This window comes from Oncorhynchus nerka, linkage group LG2 (genome assembly GCF_034236695.1).
Source record: "Oncorhynchus nerka isolate Pitt River linkage group LG2, Oner_Uvic_2.0, whole genome shotgun sequence".
In the NCBI taxonomy this organism is placed as follows: domain Eukaryota; kingdom Metazoa; phylum Chordata; class Actinopteri; order Salmoniformes; family Salmonidae; genus Oncorhynchus; species Oncorhynchus nerka.
This window is the reverse complement of record NC_088397.1, coordinates 87,930,773-87,951,211: the sequence shown is the minus strand read 5'-3', so window position 1 is coordinate 87,951,211 and position 20,439 is coordinate 87,930,773. Positions and strand designations below refer to the sequence as shown.

General features: G+C 46.8%; 1 protein-coding gene across 1 annotated transcript; it reads left to right on the top strand.

Annotated features, from left to right (window-relative positions):
• Positions 1–8,928: 8,928 nt before the first annotated feature.
• Positions 8,929–9,486, top strand: LOC135572957 (keratin-associated protein 4-3-like). The gene has a single exon (XM_065021937.1). It carries the CDS (start codon positions 8,929–8,931, stop codon positions 9,484–9,486), a length of 558 nt encoding a protein of 185 aa, XP_064878009.1.
• The last annotated feature ends 10,953 nt before the right edge of the window (positions 9,487–20,439 follow it).

Below are 20,439 nucleotides of genomic sequence, written 5' to 3'. Positions count from 1 at the left end.
GGCGACTTTAACCTCCCCACGTCTACCTTTGACTCATTCCTCTCTGCCTCCTTCTTTCCACTCCTCTCCTCTTTTGACCTCACCCTCTCACCTTCCCCCCCTACTCACAAGGCAGGAAATACGCTCGACCTCATCTCATTCCCAAACCAGAAACCGTGGATTGATGGCAGCATTCGCGTGAAACTGAAAGCGCGAACCACTGCTTTTAATCAGGGCAAGGTGTCTGGTAATATGTCCGAATATAAACAATGCAGCTATTCCCTCCGCAAGGCTATTAAACAAGCTAAGCGTCAGTACAGAGACAAAGTGGAATCTCAATTCAATGGCTCAGACACAAGAGGCATGTGGCAGGGTCTACAGTCAATCACGGACTACAAGAAGAAACCCAGCCCAGTCACGGACCAGGATGTCTTGCTCCCAGGCAGACTAAATCACTTTTTTGCCCGCTTTGAGGACAATACAGTGCCACTGACACGGCCTGCAACGAAAACATGCGGTCTCTCCTTCACTGCAGCCGAGGTGAGTAAGACATTTAAACGTGTTAACCCTCGCAAGGCTGCAGGCCCAGACGGCATCCCAGCCGCGCCCTCAGAGCATGCGCAGACCAGCTGGCCGGTGTGTTTACGGACATATTCAATCAATCCCTATACCAGTCTGCTGTTCCCACATGCTTCAAGAGGGCCACCATTGTTCCTGTTCCCAAGAAAGCTAAGGTAACTGAGCTAAACGACTACCGCCCGTAGCACTCACTTCCGTCATCATGAAGTGCTTTGAGAGACTAGTCAAGGACCATATCACCTCCACCCTACCTGACACCCTAGACCCACTCCAATTTGCTTACCGCCCAAATAGGTCCACAGACGATGCAATCTCAACCACACTGCACACTGCCCTAACCCACCTGGACAAGAGGAATACCTATGTGAGAATGCTGTTCATCGACTACAGCTCGGCATTCAATACCATAGTACCCTCCAAGCTCGTCATCAAGCTCGAGACCCTGGGTCTCGACCCCGCCCTGTGCAACTGGGTACTGGACTTCCTGACGGGCCGCCCACAGGTGGTGAGGGTAGGCAACAACATCTCCTCCCCGCTGATCCTCAACCCGGGGCCCCACAAGGGTGCGTTCTGAGCCCTCTCCTGTACTCCCTGTTCACCCACGACTGCGTGGCCATGCACGCCTCCAACTCAATCATCAAGTTTGCGGACGACACAACAGTGGTAGGCTTGATTACCAACAACGACGAGACGGCCTACAGGGAGGAGGTGAGGGCCCTCGGAGTGTGGTGTCAGGAAAATAACCTCACACTCAACGTCAACAAAACTAAGGAGATGATTGTGGACTTCAGGAAACAGCAGAGGGAACACCCCTATCCACATCGATGGATCAGTAGTGGAGAGGGTAGCAAGTTTTAAGTTCCTCGGCATACACATCACAGACAAACTGAATTGGTCCACTCACACTGACAGCGTCGTGAAGAAGGCGCAGCAGCGCCTCTTCAACCTCAGGAGGCTGAAGAAATTCGGCTTGTCAACAAAAGCACTCACAAACTTCTACAGATGCACAATCGAGAGCATCCTGGCGGGCTGTATCACCGCCTGGTACGGCAACTGCTCCGCCCTCAACCGTAAGGCTCTCCAGAGGGTAGTGAGGTCTGCACAATGCATCACCGGGGCAAACTACCTGCCCTCCAGGACACCTACACCACCCGATGTTACAGGAAGGCCATAAAGATCATCAAGGACATCAACCACCCGAACCACTGCCTGTTCACCCCGCTATCATCCAGAAGGCGAGGTCAGTACAGGTGCATCAAAGCTGGGACCGAGAGACTGAAAAACAGCTTCTATCTCAAGGCCATCAGACTGTTAAACAGCAATCACTAACATTGAGTGGCTGCTGCCAACACACTGTCATTGACACTGACCCAACTCCAGCCACTTTAATAATGGGAATTGATGGGAAATGATGTAAATATATCACTAGCCACTTTAAACAATGCTACCTTATATAATGTTACTTACCCTACATTATTCATCTCATATGCATATGTATATACTGTACTCTAGATCATCGACTGCATTCTTATGTCACTAGCCACTTTAACTATGCCACTTTGTTTACTTTGTCTACATACTCATCTCATATGTATATACTGTACTCGATACCATCTACTGTATGCTGCTCTGTACCATCACTCATTCATATATCCTTATGTACATATTCCTTATCCCCTTACACTGTGTATAAGACAGTAGTTTTGGAATTGTTACTTAGATTACTTGTTGGTTATCACTGCATTGTCGGAACTAGAAGCACAAGCATTTCGCTACACTCGCATTAACATCTGCTAACCATGTGTATGTGACAAATAAAATTTGATTTGATTTGATTTGATTTTTACTAGATGCTGTTCTTCCACTAACCTCATTGCAACTCCCCTCCAAGTCTCCGACCACTACCTTGTATCCTTCTCCCTCTCGCTCTCATCCAACACTTCCCACACTGCCCCTACTCGGATGGTATCGCGCCGTCCCAACCTTCGCTCTCTCTCCCCCGCTACTCTCTCCTCTTCCATCCTATCATCTCTTCCCTCTGCTCAAACCTTCTCCAACCTATCTCCTGATTCTGCCTCCTCAACCCTCCTCTCCTCCCTTTCTGCATCCTTTGACTCTCTATGTCCCCTATCCTCCAGGCCGGCTCGGTCCTCCCCTCCCGCTCCGTGGCTCAACGACTCATTGCGAGCTCACAGAACAGGGCTCCGGGCAGCCGAGCGGAAATGGAGGAAAACTCGCCTCCCTGCGGACCTGACATCCTTTCACTCCCTCCTCTCTACATTTTCCTCTTCTCTCTCTGCTGCTAAAGCCACTTTCTACCACTCTAAATTCCAAGCATCTGCCTCTAACCCTAGGAAGCTCTTTGCAACCTTCTCCTCCCTCCTGAATCCTCCTCCCCCTCCCCCCCTCCTCCCTCTCTGCAGATGACTTCGTCAACCATTTTGAAAAGAAGGTCGACGACATCCGATCCTCGTTTGCTAAGTCAAACGACACCGCTGGTTCTGCTCACACTGCCCTACCCTGCGCTCTGACCTCTTTCTCCCCCCTCTCTCCAGATGAAATCTCGTGTCTTGTGACGGCCGGCCGCCCAACAACCTGCCCGCTTGACCCTATCCCCTCCTCTCTTCTCCAGACCATTTCCGGAGACCTTCTCCCCTACCTCACCTCGCTCATCAACTCATCCCTGACCGCTGGCTACGTCCCTTCCGTCTTCAAGAGAGCGAGAGTTGCACCCCTTCTGAAAAAACCTACACTCGATCCCTCCGATGTCAACAACTACAGACCAGTATCCCTTCTTTATTTTCTCTCCAAAACTCTTGAACGTGCCGTCCTTGGCCAGCTCTCCCGCTATCTCTCTCAGAATGACCTTCTTGATCCAAATCAGTCAGGTTTCAAGACTAGTCATTCAACTGAGACTGCTCTTCTCTGTATCACGGAGGCGCTCTGCACTGCTAAAGCTAACTCTCTCTCCTCTGCTCTCATCCTTCTAGACCTATCGGCTGCCTTCGATACTGTGAACCATCAGATCCTCCTCTCCACCCTCTCCGAGTTGGGCATCTCCGGCGCGGCCCACGCTTGGATTGCGTCCTACCTGACAGGTCGCTCCTACCAGGTGGCGTGGCGAGAATCCGTCTCCACACCACGTGCTCTCACCACTGGTGTCCCCCAGGGCTCTGTTCTAGGCCCTCTCCTATTCTCGCTATACACCAAGTCACTTGGCTCTGTCATAACCTCACATGGTCTCTCCTATCATTGCTATGCAGACGACACACAATTAATCTTCTCCTTTCCCCCTTCTGATGATCAGGTGGCGAATCGCATCTCTGCATGTCTGGCAGACATATCAGTGTGGATGACGGATCACCATCTCAAGCTGAACCTCGGCAAGACGGAGCTGCTCTTCCTCCCGGGGAAGGACTGCCCGTTCCATGATCTCGCCATCACGGTTGACAACTCCATTGTGTCCTCCTCCCAGAGTGCTAAGAACCTTGGCGTGATCCTGGACAACACCCTGTCGTTCTCAAATAACATCAAGGCGGTGGCCCGTTCCTGTAGGTTCATGCTCTACAACATCCGCAGAGTACGACCCTGCCTCACACAGGAAGCGGCGCAGGTCCTAATCCAGGCACTCGTCATCTCCCGTCTGGATTACTGCAACTCGCTGTTGGCTGGGCTCCCTGCCTGTGCCATTAAACCCCTACAACTCATCCAGAACGCCGCAGCCCGTCTAGTGTTCAACCTTCCCAAGTTCTCTCACGTCACCCCGCTCCTCCGCTCTCTCCACTGGCTTCCAGTTGAAGCTCGCATCCGCTACAAGACCATGGTGCTTGCCTACGGAGCTGTGAGGGGAACGGCACCTCAGTACCTCCAGGCTCTGATCAGGCCCTACACCCAAACAAGGGCACTGCGTTCATCCACCTCTGGCCTGCTCGCCTCCCTACCACTGAGGAAGTACAGTTCCCGCCCAGCCCAGTCAAAACTGTTCGCTGCTCTGGCCCCCCAATGGTGGAACAAACTCCCTCACGACGCCAGGACAGCGGAGTCAATCACCACCTTCCGGAGACACCTGAAACCCCACCTCTTTAAGGAATACCTAGGATAGGATAAAGTAATCCCTCTCACCCCCCTTAAAAGATTTAGATGCGCTACTGTTCCACTGGATGTCATAAGGTGAATGCACCAATTTGTAAGTCGCTCTGGATAAGAGCGTCTGCTAAATGACTTAAATGTAATGTAAATGTAGAGGGGAGTCGCAACCTAACTAAATTCAGAAATAACTCTGACCGATTGAAACTCTGCTCCTGATCTCGTGGGTCTCCCCGTCATCTCTCAAAGGTAATTAAAGAACTATTATAAGCATTTAATATAGAGATAAGTGTTATCATTGTACCAGGCATTTTATAGAGCATTAAGGCATTTGCATGTTTTTTATTAACGCTGTGTGTGACCGAGCAACAAATTGTGTATTTTGAAGTGTGTTTGATTGTAAAAGACAAAAAACAGAGTGTTTTCAAAAATAAACGGTAGTCTTATTTTGTCTCGAGTAAAAGGTTCTCTCAAAGACAGTTAACGGCACTGGAGATAACAACTCTGACACGCCCCGCTACCGGGACACTGGAAACTGGGATCAATACTCCATGACAAAGTGAGTTACCATTAAAAGACAAGGAGGAAGGTGTGTCCAGTAGTGATTCATTTAATTGTCTTATCGATCTAAGTTTTATTTTCCAAGCGATACATAGCCGACGGGCAGAGTAGTGAGACTAAGTTGACTAAAGGTCTTCACACTTTAAACTAGATACATCACAGAGGGGAAATACTCAACCACAGGGAAGTCATATAGAGACTGGTAGGACTAGTGCTTAATAACAACTCAAGGACCAATTAGTGGTGAAGAAAAGAGTCTAGAGGATAAAGGTGGGGTTCACACATCCCAGCTAGAGCTAGACCGTTGAGAGTAACAAGGCAAAAGACCTCTCTACGCGGACAATTCTTCGATATAGAAAGAGAGTGCTGCCGGCCAAGGGGCAGGGCTGAAGGTTTCGTATCGCGACACTTGGCGCCCAACGTGGGGCCCCACACCTCTATTTAAGACTCTACTACTACCTGAGTTAACGGCCCCTACCAACGCTCTATTTCCAAACAACTTACTAAAGTAGGTATCTTTAAAGAGTTAGAGATATGGCTACGGCAGTACCAACCTACCCAGATGCAGAGAGAGCATTGACTCTCCATGCGGACGAGGAGGAATTACAAAGGACTAGGCGAGCTAGTGCATTACCTTACAAACCATCAGGATGTTTCGTCGTACCGGGTTTACCATGGGGTAAACTGAGAACGGTAGACCAGACAGCCATAAAATACCTTCTAGGATTTGAGGGTAGACAACTTTCTGGGATGATAAAAAATTCCAGAAAAGAACCCTAAATGGCAACTACCATAGATACTACGGCAGCTCATGAGGAGCAAAGTAGGGTAGAAAATAATGGTACAGAACGGGAAATTATACGCAGGCAAAAGGCAGGTCTGCCCAGCACTAGGCTCGCAATGTGCGTACCAGGAATTACCCTGGGGCCGCTGACCAAGAGGGAACAGACGGCCCCTCCAATTACAGGATTAGGCAAACAGCCCTGAATCCTAAGAATTTCCCGTGAAGACTGATCAACTTGTTGGATCAATTGTTGGAACAGGTGGAAATTAATTATAAAATGATTAAGGAACACCCGTCTCTATTCAAAGTGTATAACTACTTTGAAATTGTATTATTTCCTTGGGAAAGTAAAGCTAACATAGTGCGTAAGTGTCACTATGGGCGTTGTATGAGGGAAAATCCCTGAGAAATACGAAAGTACTATAGAGTTTATAACTAAATAGGAAATCTAAATTAAATCTCGAGGTAAAGAGCAATGGCGGTTTAGAGTCTACTCTTTGAGGAAAAATCCCTGAGAAATAAGAAGGTACTATAGAGTTTATAACTAAATAGGAAATTTATACAAACCTCAAGGTGAAGATATGTTAACAAGAGTGAATTATTTTCAGCGCCGTTTAGGCAGGCAGACCTCGTAGTAATTCGAAATTGGGTTCTAATTAAAAGTCATTCCAGAAAAAGAAGGGGGGCCAGAGGATGTAAGTGTGTATTGTGGCAAAGTGGCCTTCTATGCACAGCCCTGGTACCCCATGGCAATGGCCCTGTTATAAGATGGGACTCCAACGAATCTAGGAGACACTAGTGTAATGTTGAGAGCCATGCAGGAAGACTTATTTAGGATATATTTTAAGCCAACAGGGCAGAGAAAAGATGAAGGTAGAAAAGGAGTGATTTCACAAGCATTACATTTAATTAGGAGAACAAATATGTTGCAGTTCTTAGGGATAATGAAGTACTGTAGACAACGGATCCCATACCACGCAACATATATAAACTTACTGATGAGACTGAGATAAGATTAACCCAGGTTATTGTTAAATAAATTACAGTGGACTCCCGATAGAGAAATTTCATTAGTACAGAAAACATATGCTATGTTTAGCGGTGTTCTGGCCTCATCTAATCATTTGAAGGTTTGTCTTCACATAGTAGAAAAACGACAAGAAGATATGGCCTCTGTGGTGACCCAGGGTCATTGAGAGTATCGGGTTAATTAAGTTAAACTATATAATTATCTTATAGGTTACTACATAGAAATGTTGAGTTCCATAAAAGTCATTAGTGTAAACAGGGAGACAGTGAGACAGTCAGTCAATATATGGAAACAGAGACCATATCTGGTACTGTCAGTATTAGCTGCGGCAACAGGAAGCAGATGCGGAAGTGAAAAAGGCAGGTTTTAAACCACAGCCATTAAAGCAGCAGTTAAGAGGAAGTTAAACATAGACATAACTACATTGAAAGAACTGAGACAGATAGTGGCCCATGTGCAAATGTTTTAGGTCAGTTAGACACTGACACAGGAGTAGGGGAATGGGACTTTACATGGAAGTAAATAATGCAAAGAGTGGACACCTCAGGGTAAAATTTCAGGATGGACTTTAAAAAAAAAGGATATGAAAATAATAAACCACTTAGGGATAAATATGCTACAAGGAGAAGAAAATCTCCTCAGCTTATCAGATGCTAAATAATTATAAGGGTAGTCGTAAATATGAACCATTTTTTTGTTCCAGACCAAATAGAGAGAGTCAGAACACACATAAAATAATTGAAAGAACATGTAAGCCAGTAAGAAAACATAACTGGGGCAGGTTAATGAGGAAAGAGAAGACAATGTGCTGTGTCTCCAAGCTTATGGCCATAGAGGATACAGAACCCGTCAGGGGTGACAAAAGAGAAAGGCACATGGTGAAATTGGGCTGGCAAATATACATTTCCCAGGACCCCAAAACCAAATTGGACTGTGTATACTCGTGCCACATGTTGGTGGACAGGAAAGCAGCTCCTGGAGAGGGAAGAGGTAGACATGAAGCTGCTCTACCTGATCCACAAGGAAAAATGAGAAGGTTGATTAACCTAATAAAAAGAAAACTCACCTCAAACACACAAGACCCTGGAGAGGGCACATCTAGACAAAGGGACACAGGCCATACTAGGTCCCCCAATTGTAAAAAATAAATAAGAAAGAAAACAAAACTAACTAGAATGTCTCCCTCTGTTTCCACAGGGAAATGAGGCTGGGAGAATATAGAACCAGGCATAGGGAATGTAAGGTGGGATGGTGCTGGTGGGTAAGTATCCTTTCCACCATAATATTAGTACCCTCCGCCATAATAATAGGACTAAACCTAGGGATAGTGTATGAAAAACAAGAGAGAGAATTAGTACAGGGACTAGAGATACTCCAAGAAAAATGTGCCAAATCTATACCAACCTATAGAACATTTACAAAGAGATGGGGCACACCAGTACAATGCACCATAACAAATGACTCACTGTGTCCAGGACACCCTTCAGTCAAGTTAAAACAGAGATATAATATTACGAAATGGAATCTGACCATCATCATAATAATACCATAGTGGTGTTGTGGAAATCAGTGACCAGTAACACACTCCAAGGGTATATAACTAAAGGACCAGTACTGGTTAATCAGACATGTGAAAATGGACAATATATGAATTCATATAAAGGCGACCAGTGGAGGGGACAGCTGGGTGATGCAGAGAATATAACGGAGATCAAATTGATCTATGATCAAAGTACGACCAGTTCACCTTGGGAAAGTGTTGAGTGCCACAGTTTAACGACTGCTTTCAACACCTCGGCCTGGCCTAGGAGGACGGAACCAACGCGTTGGCCTCGGATGAGCAAAAATAGCATGACCACAAGTCATGCATCAGCAAGTCATGCATCGGCAAGTCATGCATCTGCAAGTCATGCATCTGCAAGTCATCGACAAGTCATGCATCTGCAAGTCATGCATCAGCAAGTCATGCATCGGCAAGTCATGCATCAGCAAGTCATGCATCGGCAAGTCATGCATCAGCAAGTCATGCATCTGCAAGTCATGCATCAGCAAGTCATGCATCAGCAAGTCATGCATCGGCAAGTCATGCATCAGCAAGTCATGCATCAGCAAGTCATGCATCGGCAAGTCATGCATCGGCAAGTCATGCATCAGCAAGTCATGCATCAGCAAGTCATGCATCAGCAAGTCATGCATCGGCAAGTCATGCATCAGCAAGTCATGCATCAGCAAGTCATGCATCGGCAAGTCATGCATCAGCAAGTCATGCATCAGCAAGTCATGCATCGGCAAGTCATGCATCGGCAAGTCATGCATCAGCAAGTCATGCATCAGCAAGTCATGCATCAGCAAGTCATGCATCGGCAAGTCATGCATCAGCAAGTCATGCATCAGCAAGTCATGCATCAGCAAGTCATGCATCAGCAAGTCATGCATTTGCAAGTGCAGCAATAACAACACCGCGTGAACCAGGCGAAAACAATACTAGCACCATATAGCAAGCTAAAAGGGAAGTGGCCCCCCCGACCACACTGGCGCGCGACAAAACAGAACTTAACCTAACACACAAAGAGGACCCAAGACAGGGTATGAATCAAGGGGGCTTAGATATATTATGTCTGAAAGGGAATAGCTCCAGGTAAGGCGCAGCACGCAGAGGCGAATTACAGGACCAATCCCTGAAGCTAAATGGTTGAATGATATAGTGTTATACCTACACCCTGGAAATTCCTCCTCGTGGGATAATAGAATACTGGGAGGAAGGAAGGGTATTATTTTACCATATGCAAAAAATAGGACCTATAAGTATCCAGGATTTACTAGTGGCACATTAGATAGATTCCACCGGATGGAATATGGAGTGTGGGGACATGACATTCCCCACTCCGCAAGGCCAGGAGAAAAACCAATAAAGTATTCCACCTCTGGATGGGTATGCCTTACGACACAGAATAATACAAATCCAGGGTTGGCCTATCCCAGGTCAACCCCATGGACAGCGTTAGACCTTAGGAGTTTGAAAGAAAATGATCAACAGAGCCTTGAGATGGCCCAAAGAATGTGTGCTAAAGCCCCATTATGGAACTGGCGACAAGAACCAAATAACCCGTTCTATAGGAAAGAAGGGAAGACCGCCCAACAGTATAATGACCAATGGGTTAGACCCCCCGCGAATAAAACTGAGGCCTGGGCACGATACCATTGCATCTCAGCCCATGGCATATTGAAAGAATCAGGAATCCCCCACTTCCATAGATGGTCAGGGGGACATTATCCTTCACCTGGAATGCTGGGGGTAGCTCCGGCCTTCTCAGGCAGGAATGAGAACGCAAACCAAAAATTGGCAGACATGGTAAACGCACGGGGCGCTTGCCACTCCAGAGTATTGGCCGGAGGAGATATTTTAAAGCATATAAGAACACAGGACAAAATGGAACATGTGCATCAATTTGGATACAGTTTCCCCCCAATAGGAAGATTGAACACCGATACCCTTATATGGATGCAGGGATTAATGCTACAGAAATGGAATACAACCATGGGAAAAATGATTAGGAAGGCATTGATAATGAAAGAAACGGTCATTAAAAACTTTGAAGCCAACACTAGTATGAAGAGTACCACGGTGTCCAAAACATTTGACCTAATAGCAATGGGATGGGATAAACGCCCGCTAGACCCTACTCCGTTAACCGGAGGCTACGTACAATTAGCATGCTATGGAGGCATTAAATTCCATGTAAACCAAGGGGATATAGCTGGCACCCTTCGGACAGATCCCTCTGTAGCAGATTGGGCTAGATATACCCTTGAACCCATGACCGCCCGGTGGCTGATGGGAGGGTATAAGGAATGGGCCATAAAGCTAATGTGGCCACAACAGGACGAACCATGGGGAGACCTATGGGGAAAAGGGTCAGACTGGGATAAGAATATGACCCTGACTTGGAATATGTCCACGTGTAAACAGTTATTTGACAATGGTACGGTATCAGAAGGGTGCAGTATAATTAAACGAAACTTGGAACTGTTAAAAACTATGGGGCAGGAAAACTACTGTAACATATTGAAGAAAAGGTTCTGGGACGAAGGAGCAGATGGCATAACGTGGTATCGAGATGAGGACACCACTATGAGTAATGCTTTAGGAGTCAACTGGTTAACTAGAGCATGGGGAGGTTTTACCACAGGGACGGCTAAAATGGCAAATGTTATAATAGTGGAACCAGTAAATAAGGAGGAAGTCACTTCACGGTGGCAAGAAATAAAAGAAAGATTCTGGCTAGGAATTAGTATTACAGTAGGGATCTTGATATTCATAGTGCTTATGATTGCCCTAAGCTACGCCAAAAGAATGGGACTTCCAGTAGAGGCAGTACTGAGGAAGGTGTGGCTATTCATTTAACATTACATTTAAGTCATTTAGCAGACGCTCTTATCCAGAGCGACTTACAAATTGGTGCTTTCACCTTATGACATCCAGTGGAACAGCCACTTTACAATAGTGCATCTAGGTCTTTTAAGGGGGGAGGGGGAGAAGGATTACTTTATCCTATCCTAGGTATTCCTTAAAGAGGTGGGGTTTCAGGTGTCTCCGGAAGGTGGTGATTGACTCCGCTGTCCTGGCGTCGTGAGGGAGTTTGTTCCACCATTGGGGGGCCAGAGCAGCGAACAGTTTTGACTGGGCTGAGCGGGAACTGTACTTCCTCAGTGGTAGGGAGGCGAGCAGGCCAGAGGTGGATGAACGCAGTGCCCTTGTTTGGGTGTAGGGCCTGATCAGAGCCTGGAGGTAGTGAGGTGCCGTTCCCCTCACAGCTCCGTAGGCAAGCACCATGGTCTTGTAGCGGATGCGAGCTTCAACTGGAAGCCAGTGGAGAGAGCGGAGGAGCGGGGTGACGTGGAGAGAACTTGGGAAGGTTGAACACCAGACGGGCTGCGGCGTTCTGGATGAGTTGTAGGGGTTTAATGGCACAGGCAGGGAGCCCAGCCAACAGCGAGTTGCAGTAATCCAGACGGGAGATGACAAGTGCCTGGATTAGGACCTGCGCCGCTTCCTGTGTGAGGCAGGGTCGTACTCTGCGGATGTTGTAGAGCATGAACCTACAGGAACGGGCCACCGCCTTGATGTTATTTGAGAACGACAGGGTGTTGTCCAGGATCACGCCAAGGTTCTTAGCGCTCTGGGACGAGGACACAATGGAGTTGTCAACCGTGATGGCGAGATCATGGAACGGGCAGTCCTTCCCCGGGAGGAAGAGCAGCTCCGTCTTGCCGAGGTTCAGCTTGAGGTGATGATCCGTCATCCACACTGATATGTCTGCCAGACAAGCAGAGATGCGATTCGCCACCTGGTCGTCAGAAGGGGGAAAGGAGAAGATTAATTGTGTGTCGTCTGCATAGCAATGATAGGAGAGACCATGTGAGGTTATGACAGAGCCAAGTGACTTGGTGTATAGCGAGAATAGGAGAGGGCCTAGAACAGAGCCCTGGGGGACACCAGTGGTGAGAGCGTGGTGAGGAGACGGATTCTCGCCACGCTACCTGGTAGGAGCGACCTGTCAGGTAGGACGCAACCAGCGTGGGCCGCGCCGGAGATGCCCAACTCGGAGAGGGTGGAGAGGAGGATCTGATGGTTCACAGTATCGAAGGCAGCCGATAGGTCTAGAAGGATGAGAGCAGAGGAGAGAGAGTTAGCTTTAGCAGTGCGGAGCGCCTCCGTGATACAGAGAAGAGCAGTCTCAGTTGAATGACTAGTCTTGAAACCTGACTGATTTGGATCAAGAAGGTCATTCTGAGAGAGATAGCGGGAGAGCTGGCCAAGGACGGCACGTTCAAGAGTTTTGGAGAGAAAAGAAAGAAGGGATACTGGTCTGTAGTTGTTGACATCGGAGGGATCGAGTGTAGGTTTTTTCAGAAGGGGTGCAACTCTCGCTCTCTTGAAGACGGGAGGGACGTAGCCAGCGGTCAGGGATGAGTTGATGAGCGAGGTGAGGTAAGGGAGAAGGTCACCGGAGATGGTCTGGAGAAGAGAGGAGGGGATAGGGTCAAGCGGGCAGGTTGTTGGGCGGCCGGCCGTCACAAGACGTGAGATGTCATCTGGAGAGAGAGGGGAGAAAGAGGTCAGAGCACAGGGTAGGGCAGTATTCCTATTTAAAATAATAAAAATAACCCTTAGACTACTGAGAGAGTTATTAAAGTTAATGCTAAAACTCTTGTGGAAAATATGCAAAGGAGTAATAATATGGACTATGGTATACGAGAGAGTACATCAAAGATCTCCTGGCCGATTAGAGGAACGGGAGACAGAGGGAACACGGGTAGACCTACTAGAGGTCACGAACTTGTGACCCGCCGAGGTGTCAACCGCAAACATACACTGCTCTAAGAAAAGGAAGTAGGCAGTGCCTGACAAGGGGAGGGGGCACTGGCTGAAGGTGAATAAAGGGGAGCTGTTTCTGCACAATAAGGCACAAACGACTTAAGCAGCCTGATTGCAACACAATAAAGAAAAGCTTCTAAACCATAGAAACTACCAACAACCTTCTAAGAAAATGGCATCCAACTCCTCCAACCAATCTGACTTTGAGGACAGGGACCTGACTCAAAGAGACCCCCAGGAGGAGGTAGCTATAACATTGTGTCAACTACTACAGATTATGATTTGGGGAATGTTGGGTTGGAAAAATAGGCAGGGTCAGGGGGTTATAATATTGTTAGCAATAACACTTACCACCCTAGTGGCAGTGATTAGGTTTGGTTTATCCAAAGGACGGACTGTAATGTTGTCTATGGTACCTGTGGTGGTAATACAACAAGTGGCACCAGTACTGGGGAAACATTATGGGTTGATACAATTTGGAGAAACTATGGCAACAGTCTTCGGGGCAATAGGCCAGATAGGAGGCTTTAAAGTAAACATGACAGATACCACAGGGCTATGTGAACAATTGAAGGGATTTGCATACGCTGGATGGGTAATGGAAGGGCTAATTTTGGTAATAATAATAATGCAGTTGTGGAAAGAACTAAAAAAACTGAAAAATAAAAGAAGCCAAATTAGGAGACAGGTTTTAGGAAAAGCACTACCCATGGTAATATGGGTAGTTATAGCTATGGCCCTTAATGTCGTGCACCATTTTCACAGGAAATGGAATGAACTAAGGCAATTATGGGTTTTGTGCTTACCAATCTTTTCTCCCCCTCATACCTTTAGGAAAACCCGAGAAGGGTGACAGGGTAAGACCTGGATATTATTTAAAACAAGAAGGGGAGAGGGAGGAAAGGGTGGGCAAAAAAGGTAGGATAGTTAGAGTAGAACAAAGGTAATGTCTATATTGGAAGCACTGCTATACTGTTCAGGATCAAATGTAAAAAGGATAGATCTGGTTACTGACAGTTGCTACAGTGCCCAGGCTATGACCGCTGATAAAAAAATAAAAATAAATATGGCAGAACAACGGTTACAGAAGTGCAAAAAATAAGCAGATTCAACATAAAGGAGAATGGAGGAAAATCCATGAGTTAATGGATAGAATGGATGTTGTTGTCAGTCACCAAAAAGCCCACACAGTAGATGGGGGAGGAAAGGAAGCTGACTTCAATCAACAAGGCAACAGGGAAGTAGATGAGCTAGTCCAGATGGGCAGAATAGTTCTCTACAGAACTGAAGCAGACAAACTTAAGGCGTTACACATAGATTGGGGACACCCAGGTCCCAAAATCTTGATGAAGTGTCTTAGACAGGACCAGATTGAATTTGACCCAGTAGAGGCCAAACTGGTGTGCCAGCAGTGCATTACCTGTCAAAGAGCAAAAGCCTAGTAATCTAGGAAGAGTGTCTGATCAACACATCAAAACATGCACGCCCTGGAGTCAAATAGCATTAGACACTATGGGTCCCATGAAAAGTGCTACGGTACTGGGACATGGGTATGCTATAGTAGCGGTGTGCATGGCAACAGGCTACACAATGGTACACACAGCGAAAACATGCAATGCTCTGCCTGTGTTGACAATGCTTAACCTTTTGACTTTGACCCTAGGACGGTTTCAATCGATCAGGACTGACAATGGACGTCAGTATAAAAACAAAAAGGTAGAGGAATGGTGCACCCAGAGGGGAGTAAAGCACACTTTCTCACCTCCCTACACACCTCAAGCAAATGGGTGTGCAGAGAGGACCATTGGCAAACTCAAAACAACTTTGGGGTTGTGAAGAGCGGACAAAGATTGGGGACCAAAGCTAGTGCAAGCATGCATAGAGTTAAATAGCACCCCAACCAGTTCAGGGCCTAGTCCAAGAGTGTTAATGGGATTACCAGGACAAAATAGTACGGTGGATGTTCCTAATCCCCAGTCTACCCCTCTACCTTGCGTTTTACAGGTAGGAGACTGGATCAGGATTAGGAAGAATCCAGCGGCAGATAAAAGTGAACTGGTAGTGCCAAAGAAATATGGTAAAAGGCGTATTATTGAGGAAGTAATTGTTAGAGGAATTCTAAATTCCTATATGTTTTGTAGCCAAAAACCAAATTCACACTCTATCTATTTCATAATAAGTTGCAAATTTATCATTTGCATGAAATAGCAAGAGACCAGTCTTAAAAACAAGTTCAGCATTTATTCTTGATGAGTACTGACTCAAAATACAAAGAACATTACATTTTAAAGAGAAGATCAAAATGACGTCATCAGTTCTCACACTTTCTCCGATCCACACAATAGCGCAGTGTCTTCAGGTCTGGAGATTGTTTTATGAGGGGAGTAGAAGACAAACATTCCAATCTGTCTAAAAGATATACTCTTCTCCACTAATGGAACATCAAAGAACATTCTTATCTGTCTGAAGAGATATACCCTCCTTCTCCCTTAAACCCGCAAGGTACAGACAATTCATTCGCTTTAACTACATTTTCAGTCCTAGTTTAACTAAAAACCCATACATTTCATACCACAACATAATATTATTAAAATAAATGGTTCTAATTTAAATGTATACATAATTAATCATTTCAACCATAATTTCCTCCAACAGTAATAAGCGCTAATACTGTAAGGACAGCTTGTGGAAGAACAGTTGACATAGCACAACTTAAGAAAGTATGTCCTCCATAATCGTACCAGACTGGAAATACCTCCTAGAGTGCAGAGCAGGCCTCCAAGTCAGGAGGAGTCCAAACACCATTTGGGTAGGCAGGCACTTTAGACATGAGGAATTAGCCAGACAGGGCCTCAAAGGAGGGAGCACAGGAAGAGTAGTCTGGGAACGAAGTGTTCTGACAGGTCTACCTGGCTCAAGCAGACTGAAGTGTGTCCCTTGTGACGTATGCAATGAGCCCACTGGCGATATGCAATACGAAGGGCCCGCTGAGCTAAGCATCAGGCAACTAGAGATGTGCTCTGATGGAGCCTCAGGAGAGTATAGGTGCAGGTATGGAAGAGTTCAGACGTGTGGCAGGTGCAACTGCAACACTAAGACACACTGTGCACTAGACATACGAACAGTGAATGGCCGGTGGGAAGTGAAGGTGCTGGTGGGAAGGTCAGTGCAGGCCAGTCAGAGAGTTACACTGGGGCAGAGCAATGGAAAAGGAACAAATGTTCACCTTTGTCACCCCCATGTCTGGAGGAAATGATGTCCCTCCCCATGATGGAGATGGCAGGAGAAGGTACAGGTTAGGCCTAGGATGGCAGCTGTACTTAGCCCAGGACCCTGTGTATAAAACTGAAGGAGTCTACTCTTGTCACAAGTACATATGTAGAGATAGTGCTGCTGGAGAGGGAAAAGGTCAACAAAAGGCAGCACTCAAAAGAGAACATAGCCCACCTAAGAAATCATTCCTGGCCAGGATGAAATTGGTATTTGGATCAGACCCTGGAGAGGGCCCATCCAAACGCAGAAACCCAATAGTTAAAAAACCAGAATAAACTAAAGGATGCTCTCCCTCTTATATTTCACAGGAAATATGAAGTTGGGGGAGTACAGAACCAAGGATTAGGATTAGGATTTTGGGGGGGGGGGCTTAAAATACGATCCAGAAGATCTAGAAATAGGAAAAGTAGTATACCTAGAGCAACAAGAATGCGAAAGGGAATCATTCACAAAAAGATGGGGCATACCTGTACAATGTGACACTGCAAATGATACCAAATGCCCAGGATTCCCCACAGTAAAGCTAAAAAGCTAAACTAACCACACTGGTTGGAACAATAGTCTAGAAGAAAATAGCACCCAAACAATACTATGGAAAGACGTTGAGGGTACCATGCTATCAGGCTGGATAGTTAACCTAACCGCCGGACCAGTATTAGGGTACCATGCTATCAGGCTGGATAGTTAACCTAACCGCCGGACCAGTATTAGGGTACCATGCTATCAGGCTGGATAGTTAACCTAACCGCCGGACCAGTATTAGGGTACCATGCTATCAGGCTGTATAGTTAACCTAACCGCCGGACCAGTATTAGGGTACCATGCTATCAGGCTGTATAGTTAACCTAACCGCCGGACCAGTATTAGTAACCCAGACATGTAGAAACGGGGCATATACCCATCTATCCAATCCTATAAAGGAGGACAATGGGAAGGAGACCTAAATAATGGAAGAAACATCACCAAGATAAAGTTCATCTATGAACAAAGCACAGATAGTGAGCCTTGGGAGGACGTGGTTTGTCACAACCCCAGTGTTGTTCTAAACACCACGACCTGGCCTACCACAGTAAGCAGCAACCGCACTCCTGTAACTACCGCCATAACAAGCAACCCAGTTAGATGCAGCTATGACTGTAGTAAGTAAAATAGGTGCAATAGAGAAGAACGGAACAGATGGTAAAATGGAACCTATGTGTGCTACCATAATTGGAATAGACTATGTGGCGCGGATCATTGAAGCAGGCCTAGTTGACATGCTATGTGTCCAAATAGTCAAATTAATGAGAAAACTAAAACCAAAAGATCAGCTGAACACAGCCTTAAAGGCCGTCCCACTGGTCCTCTGGGTAAATGTCCTATTGATCCTAAGTTGCGGAGAAGAAATGGGGTGGCCCACGAACATTTTGAAAGTAGTTTGGGGATTGTGTTTACCCATCTTCTTTCCCCCCACTCCCAGCAGGGCCAGGAGGAACACGGCGAGCCCTGGGATGGGGTAAGGATGGCTAGAGTAATAGTTCCCCCCCCAGTGACAGAAACCATAGGGGAAGCAGGGGTATTAATAGAGGTGGAGGAGAGTAGGATATGGTTCATAGACATGTGGATAAGACATTTAGATGCCCTTAAGGCATATACAAATTGTGGGGGTTGTGGCCAATTGGAACCATTGCCACTAGGGATAGACTCTACCAACGGGGTTGTGTTAGGCGGCACCACCTTCATATGTGCACATTGTTATCAAGAGGGTGTAGCATACCGCATTAGGCGTAACCATGACCCCATTGGTACTTATGCGGGCCCAGTGACCTCGTGGGGAGCCACGGGGCCAGTAACAGAGGAGGGAGACAGATGGATCAGGAAATTGAGTCCCAACGGACCCAACCTGAATCTCTGGAAAAGTGACTCATGGCCCAGAAAGGCATGGAGAAAGCCGGGATACCGAACCTTGACCCTTAACCACCGGAGGGTGGCTGGGAACATAGGAAATGGTACGCTGACCGGGCAGTGGGATGAGGCTCTGGTAGTTAAAGACCTGGAAGCCCATTGGTCTCAGGAAGACCTCACCATGCTAAACCAAAGCCCCTGGTTCAAATACGGAAGTGCTAGATCACTACTGAGTTGCCAAATCTTCCCACCAAAATGGGAAAGACTCAGCTGTGACCAGTGGAACCTAAACATTTATGTGGCCGTAAAGGACCACTGGTTTCCTAGCGCAGACGATAAAATAGCCATTAGAAAGGCTAGGGGGGAGCCAATGTCCAAAGTAATTGGGTGTACTGAGACAGGGGAAAGTAAAACTCTGGCTGACTTCAGTAGGAAGCACAGAAGAGGAACCCAAAGAGGCCTTAGGAGGCAAAATGGGTTCAGGCTTAGGGAGCCAGGGAATCATAGACATTCCTACGGGCACACTTGTATTACCTCAGTGCCCCCCAGACCCCAGCAAAGAGGTCCTGCAAGGAATGGTCCAGACACAAAGTTAGAGCTAAGATATAGGGAGAACCTCGCAGTCTTAGGCCATAGACTGGCCGACTTGACCCTGGCCGCAGAAAGAGCTGTAAGAGCTCTGACCCAATGACCCCCAGGGGAACGATGGGCCTCAAAGTCGCAGGGACAAAAAGAGAACCAGGAAGGGGCAAGGTAGACAATAGGAGAATAACCTTTCTTTCTCCAGGGCCCCATTGAAGACACCCAGTCCTGGGATGGAGATTGGGAAGAAGAAGAAGATAATAGGCCAATAGGGCACAGAGTAATAACCAGAGGGCAAGAATTAGAAAGTAAGGGTATGCCAGAGTTCCCAGACACTAGGAATTATCCTGTAGGGTGGATGGCACCGGTAATAATAATTCCTCACCCAGACGCTTTTAAAACCTGTGGCTCATGTGATAGAAGTACTGAAGGGGTACTCAGCAGGAGATTAATGTTAAGAGGACGGCTGTTAGACAGCGTATGTATGATGTGTCTAGCCCTCAGAGATAAGTGGCCGAAACTAAAACCTATTGTAAACAAGGGAGACAAATGGGGACATGTGGAAGAGCCGGAAGAGTTCAATTTAATAATGGTTTACAAGGGACAAGAAGTAGACTGGGACAGGCGTACTGGTACTGTTGATTTGAATGGAGTGGCTTATGAAACATACTCAACAGGTTGGAGACGCGGATCCACTGAGTCCGGGAAAAAAATGCTCCAGCTGTAGAAAGTGGACCCGGGGAAGGTACACCTGGCAGTGGCAGTCGGGAGGGCCACCGGTGAGAGCTAAAATGTTTCCACTTTGCAAACTCTGCTTATGCTTTAAAGCTTGTGTGAAAAATAGGTTAGAATGGTATGAAGAGGACCCAGTAGAACCATGGCCCATGGATGGGAGTTATGCCGAGCTATTTGTTATAGGAAGAATAATGGGTAGAGCCAGGCATCAGGAAGGAACATTTTAAGGATAAGGTTGGGGTGGACACAATCAGAGGGAACAGAAAGAATACAGCAACCTGGGGGCGACTCTGAATAGTAGCGGTTTAGTGTTGGGCGTAGCGCTGTCAGAGAGTCAGACTCACACTTGGGATAGGACAGAGGAAAAGACAGGGAGACAGAGAAGATCCTGGAGAGGGTGTGGTGAAACACCAAAGGGATCTCCCCTCTGTCCCTTTTCCCCCTAAATCCCCACCCGTCTTTGAGCCTCCAGAAACATCTGAACTGGACACAATCACCTGAATCTGCCACCAGCTCACCTCCTAACTCAACCTCACAGTACCAAGAAACTCCCACTCCACCCCTCAA

What these genes read in the sequence shown, in the direction of transcription:
- LOC135572957 (XM_065021937.1), top strand. Translation starts at nt 8,929, where the DNA reads ATGCATCTGCAAGTCATCGACAAGTCATGCATCTGCAAGTCATGCATC.